General features: G+C 39.9%; 1 protein-coding gene across 1 annotated transcript; it reads left to right on the forward strand.

The window, feature by feature from the left end:
- The first annotated feature begins 958 nt into the window (after positions 1-958).
- On the forward strand, positions 959-5,212 carry LOC147301568 (secretory phospholipase A2 receptor-like). The gene is made up of 4 exons (XM_086283135.1): positions 959-1,083; positions 3,497-3,801; positions 4,174-4,460; positions 4,555-5,212. The coding sequence occupies exons 2-4, from the start codon at positions 3,531-3,533 to the stop codon at positions 4,741-4,743; spliced, it is 747 nt and encodes a 248-aa protein (XP_086139261.1). The 5' UTR covers positions 959-1,083; positions 3,497-3,530; the 3' UTR covers positions 4,744-5,212.
- The last annotated feature ends 270 nt before the right edge of the window (positions 5,213-5,482 follow it).

Consider the following 5,482-nt stretch of genomic DNA (forward strand, 5'->3'; position numbering starts at 1 on the left):
TTCTTGAACTTAATCTCATTGTAATCCCAAAGAATCCGATACAATTCAGGAATCTTACTTTCAGCCTTTTATTTTTTCACACTGTTTCTGTGATTGGTGCTTCTTATAGTACAGTTCTTTGCAGTGCTCCCAGTTCCGTCTCTCTCCTGCAACCGCCAACGTCGCCCGTATCAAAAACCGCTACTGCCTGCAGGCCTGACAACAGGAGATGTATCACTCAGTCGCCACAGCAGTCGCTTCATTGTTCTGACACACACAACAAAACTATTGAATACACTACACACTAACTACACAAGATTTGCGCTAAACGTCCCAAATCTCTCACATCTCAAAACACCGGCGTCAATCCTAAAACTTCCCCCCGTTTCTTAACAGGGCTTTGGAGTTGACGTCACGCCGCAATGTATTGTGGGAGCGCGGCACCATTTCCGGGTCCACAAATCAAAACAAACGCACTGTGTTGGAACAACGACAACAAGAAACATGCTTAAAAGCAGCTGAAAAGAAAACGGACGGTATAGAGACCGATTGCGTCCAAAATGTGATGTCCACATATGTGGACGCCAGGTCCTAGGAGGTTAATGAGGCAGTTAAAGGTTGTAAACCTGTAATGGAGAAAGTGCGGGATGTCCTGCTAATTGTGGTTTACCAACTTTTTCATTCTCTGAAGCTGCTGTATTCACTCTCATATATATATATGGTGTGCATATATTGCAGAAACAAAAATATTAAAACAATGTTCTTACACTACAGTTAAAAAACGTTTTAAGGCACATCACTCAAACACAAAAATCCCCACCTTTAGACAGCTTTCTGTCAGTAGGGTGTGGTGGTTTACATTACAAGATACCTGAAGGTTCTAGGAAGGGACTAAGTAAATATCCAGAATAGAGTGTATTTAAATGCTGCTGCTGCTTTGCTTCTGATTTAAATGACTTGGGGGATGCCAGGCCAGAGCTATCCATCAAATTAGTTGGGACCTGGATGGCAGGTTTTGAACAGACCTCTGAATCACCACTGGTGTCTTATAGAGGGATCATAACCAGAGTGAATTTCAAAGATTCCCTGCTAACATCTACCAAGGTAAGTGCTGCTGTACAAACAGGTCCGATGAATGAATGACAGAGACTTATATTTATAAAGAGATGAAGAGAAAACAGTGTGATAGCCACGTAAGTTGTGGACTTTATCAGTTGGGCTGATTTCAGTTTTAATCTGCTGAAACTGTATATTAAAAGCAGTTTAACTTCCTGAGACTAGCATGTATGCATGTACAACTCATTCTCTAATTTTTCTTTCGTCATTTTAGAGCAATTTCACTAAAACAACCATCTGAGACTTAGGTTAACACATTACGTCTTTGTCTGATTTTGATTTTGTTGTAATGTTTTACACTGACTGACAGCAAATAGTAGTAAAATTTATAGCTGACAAAATATGTAGTGAGCAAAGTGACAATAAACACAGCTCAACTGAAAGAGAACTGAATTGGTTTAACTCCTGTTTTCATGTCAGTGATTGAAAACCATGATTAATTAAACTGTCACATAGATATAGGAACAAGTATAGATAAAAAATAATAATAATTAAAAAAGGCAGCTCATTAAAGAAGTATTCCTGTATAAACTGGACCACAGTCACTGTAGTGTCTGAAAGTACTTGGTGTCATAACAGCTGTGTTAGGCAGCCAGGAATGGACCCAAAATCCAAACTAAACTCAAAACACAGCTTTATTGCTGGAATTATTCATTATAAACTAAAACTGGGAAAACACTTTAAACTAAACAGACAGACTAGCAGAAAACCCAGCATTCAGGGTGATCACAACAACCAGCGGAGGAAGAGGCAGACATTAAAAGCACAAGGCAAACGAAGGAATAGACCACAGGTGGGAACACAGCTGAACATAGTCTAACTAACGAGACGGGGAACCAAGACAGATCATGACACTTAATTGCTAAAGAGTTATTACATCTACATTTTTGAAACAGCCGTTTATAGAGGAATTAACCTGAAATAACCAAAATGCTATTTATGTCATCAAAGATCCATTTAGACTGGTCTACACTGTTAGTGCTCTTTAAACATCAAAATAAACTAAAACTCAATACGCTGGGTCAGATGACCCGAGATCGTGACAAAGGGATCAGACACTGACAGTGTTGGGAAGGTTACTTTTAAAATGTATTCCATTACAGAATACAGAATACATGCCCCAAAATGTATTCTGTAACGTATTCCGTTACGTTACTCAATGACAGTAACGTATTCTGAATACTTTGGATTACTTAATATATTATCATGCTTTTTACAACAACGTGAATGTACTATTGCTGTGTGATTTATTACTATTACTGAAGGTCCGCGACTCCGAACTGTAGTAAAGGGACCTCTGACTAATACGGCGGGGTCCCTGTCGGCTCGTAGCCGAAAAATAGCTTTACTTTGTTGTGTGGGTCAACTTTTCTTGCGAGAGACAGAGACAGGCGTTGAAAGGCTGCTCCAACGGAACTTATTGTTTTCGGAGGAAAACACGAACACGGTGTACAGTCGAGTCTTAATAGCTTACTTACAACTGGGCTCGTCAGGCTCTCTTCTTGACTGCAGGGGTTATTATTATATTTACATGCTTCCAGCTCCCATTTTTCCTCGATGACAACTCGTACCTTTCCACTCCCCTTTTTCTCCCTCCTCGCGCTCACAGACCCATAACGTGTATGGCAGTCCATTCTCCCTGCAGCACGGACTACATTGCCCATGAGGCTACATTCTTTAGAGCTATGCTTGTAGCATTCTGCCTGTTAGCTTAGCACAACAACAACAACAACGAAAAGGCGCTCTCTCACCCAGGAAACACACAGTCGCAGAGAGAGAGAGAGCGTCGCCCTGTAACCATGGCAACTGTAACACTGCCGCCTGGGACAACAGAACGTAGCTGTCAAACAAAACCCAAACAGTCCTGACCCGCGACAAAATGAAGCAGGAAAGTACCGCAGTGTAATCCATTTATTTCAACAAAGTAACTGTATTCTGAATACCAACTTTTTAAACGGTAACTGTAACGGAATACAGTTACTCATATTTTGTATTTTAAATACGTAACGGCGGTACATGTATTCCGTTACTCCCCAACACTGGACACTGAACACAGTGTATGATCTGCCAAAGAAGAACAAAAGACAAAAGCTATCTCACTATTCAGTTTGCTCTCACTTGCACTCTTATTTTGTAAATGTCATTACACCAATTTATTTAAATTAGTATTTCTATTGTTTTGTGTTCTTTTCTTTTTAAATAATAGGACATTTCACTTGAAATTTGAAATGTTTTATTGATTTCTTTAAACACACAAGCACCTATATCTGTGCAATTTATTCTAGTTGTGTTTAATGAAGAGTTTATTGTTCCCAGCATTTATCAGTAGAGCGTTATGTGGACACAGTAGACGCTGCTCTTCCTCACTATAAAATTTCTGTTCTGTGTCCTGTCTGTGCAGGCTTTTTGTCCACTTTTCTCCTGTGAAAAACACAATGACGAAGCACGTTGCCCTCTTGCTCATTCTTTTCCCCGTGTGTGGACATCTGCTGGACATCAAGTATTATAATAAACCTTACAAGTGTAACTGGGCAGATGCACTGGCATACTGCAGGGAGCACCACACTGACTTGGTCCGAGTGAGAACTGCAGAAGAGAATGAAGCTCTACAGCACTCTGGATGGATCGGTTTGTCCCGGAAGGATGCAACAAGTCCATGGAAATGGTCCAGAGGAGGCGAAATAGCCATCGTCACACCATGGGATGGTACATTTTCATACTATGTTTCTTACTCCTTAGATGTTACAAGATCAAACTTACTGGTAATTATACCAAACTTATTTGCATTGTGACCTGAAATCAATTTGAGACATTTTGAGCATTCAACAATTTGAGTGGTGAGAAAGGATCAGATTTACAGTGTGGAGCAGTGTTGTCTACCACAGTGTTGACTGTAATGAGTTTCATGAAGTCCCAAACCAACTGTTTCAGCTGGAACTTCAGCAAGGAGGGTTTGTTAGACACATAAACACTGTACTGGTAAAATGATTTGATACTGAATCTAGATAAAAATAGACCTTTAAAACATCTCTGAAATCCAGCCGTCTTTTTTGTCTATTGTACTTCGACTTCTTGCAGCACCAAACGGCAATGAAAACTGTGTGAACAGAAAAAGCGACGGAAAATGGGAAAGCAAGAGGTGTGATGAAATACGTGATTTCCTATGTTATGAGGAAAAGCTGATTCTGGTGAAGGAGAATAAAACATGGGAGGAGGCATTAGAACACTGCAGGTCTCTGGATGGAGTGGTCACAGAAGATCCAGCCTCTTCATACAGGAACCACGGCTATGACCTGGCCTCCCTGATCACTCCAGATGACTACACCACTGCACGAGAGACCACAAAAGAGGCTACCACTGATGAGGTTGGGCAGTTTTCTGCATGCGCTTCTGTTGGTTAGAGACTCATAACTATACTTACTGTAACTTTGTTTGTTTCTCTTTGTTTACTGTTGGCAGGTGTGGACAGGCCTGTGTAACCTGGCTGGTGAGTGGCTGTGGGTGGGTGGAGAAGAAATGCAATATAAGGATATCCCAAAATGCCCAACCGAGGGCCTCTGTGGCGTCCTCGAGAAGAATGGTAGTTCACCCTACGGCATAAGAAACTGCCAGCAGAAAAGGAACTTTCTCTGTTCCAAAATGAATTAAGTGCTGTACTTAAGTAAAAATTTGATATATCTGTACTTACCTTTCCATCTTATGACACTTAGATACATGTGTGTCACAGTAAACAGGAGAAATAATCCAAAGCAGACTCCACAGACAGGGTTAAACAAAAATGAACCGTTATTCAGGTATATGAGTGAGTCCAAAATTAGAAATTCCAAGAACAATGGGAACCTGACAAACACTTTACACTACCAGTTAAAAGTTTTTGAGTTAGAATAATTGTACCTTCATTCATGATGTATGTTACCAAGATATCAATTAATATAGTCAGTACATTGAAAAGGTGAGAAATAGTGATGAGATGTTTTCATACTGTTAGATTATACAATGACGACAGATTAATGCAAACCAGAAAAATCATAACGTCTTGTTATATGTGTTATTTTCCTAATGTAGTTGTGTGACATGTCAAGTAAATTCTGGACTATACATAATTTAAAAGTTGTCTCAAGTCAATAAAGATATTAAATAAAGATTAATGTGCAGTTAAGCAATTATTTGTCTTTATAAGCAGTGGTGAGGGAACCATATGGTTACTTTCACTGCTATGAGGCTTTTTTTACATCCTAAAACAGGCCGTCTTGTATTCCTTTTGAAAAGAATGTTTTACAGAATTCGAGAAGTACACTCTAACTACGTACATAGGAATTTGTTATGAAACAGCTGTGTGCAGGCAGGAGTGGTAGTAGGAGGACCCAGTGTGCAGACACTCGGAGGC

This window comes from Aulonocara sp. 'chitande type north' Nkhata Bay, linkage group LG23, assembly GCF_057382095.1.
Source record: "Aulonocara sp. 'chitande type north' Nkhata Bay isolate Kocher_YH1m ecotype deep benthic linkage group LG23, A_spYH_male_GT1.1, whole genome shotgun sequence".
Lineage (NCBI taxonomy): Eukaryota > Metazoa > Chordata > Actinopteri > Cichliformes > Cichlidae > Aulonocara > Aulonocara sp. 'chitande type north' Nkhata Bay.

What these genes read in the sequence shown, in the direction of transcription:
- LOC147301568 (XM_086283135.1), top strand. Translation starts at nt 3,531, where the DNA reads ATGACGAAGCACGTTGCCCTCTTGCTCATTCTTTTCCCCGTGTGTGGA. An exon ending in CATCGTCACACCATGGGATG is followed by an intron (nt 3,802 to 4,173) that starts GTACATTTTCAT and finishes GACTTCTTGCAG; the next exon opens with CACCAAACGGCAATGAAAAC. An exon ending in AAGAGGCTACCACTGATGAG is followed by an intron (nt 4,461 to 4,554) that starts GTTGGGCAGTTT and finishes TACTGTTGGCAG; the next exon opens with GTGTGGACAGGCCTGTGTAA.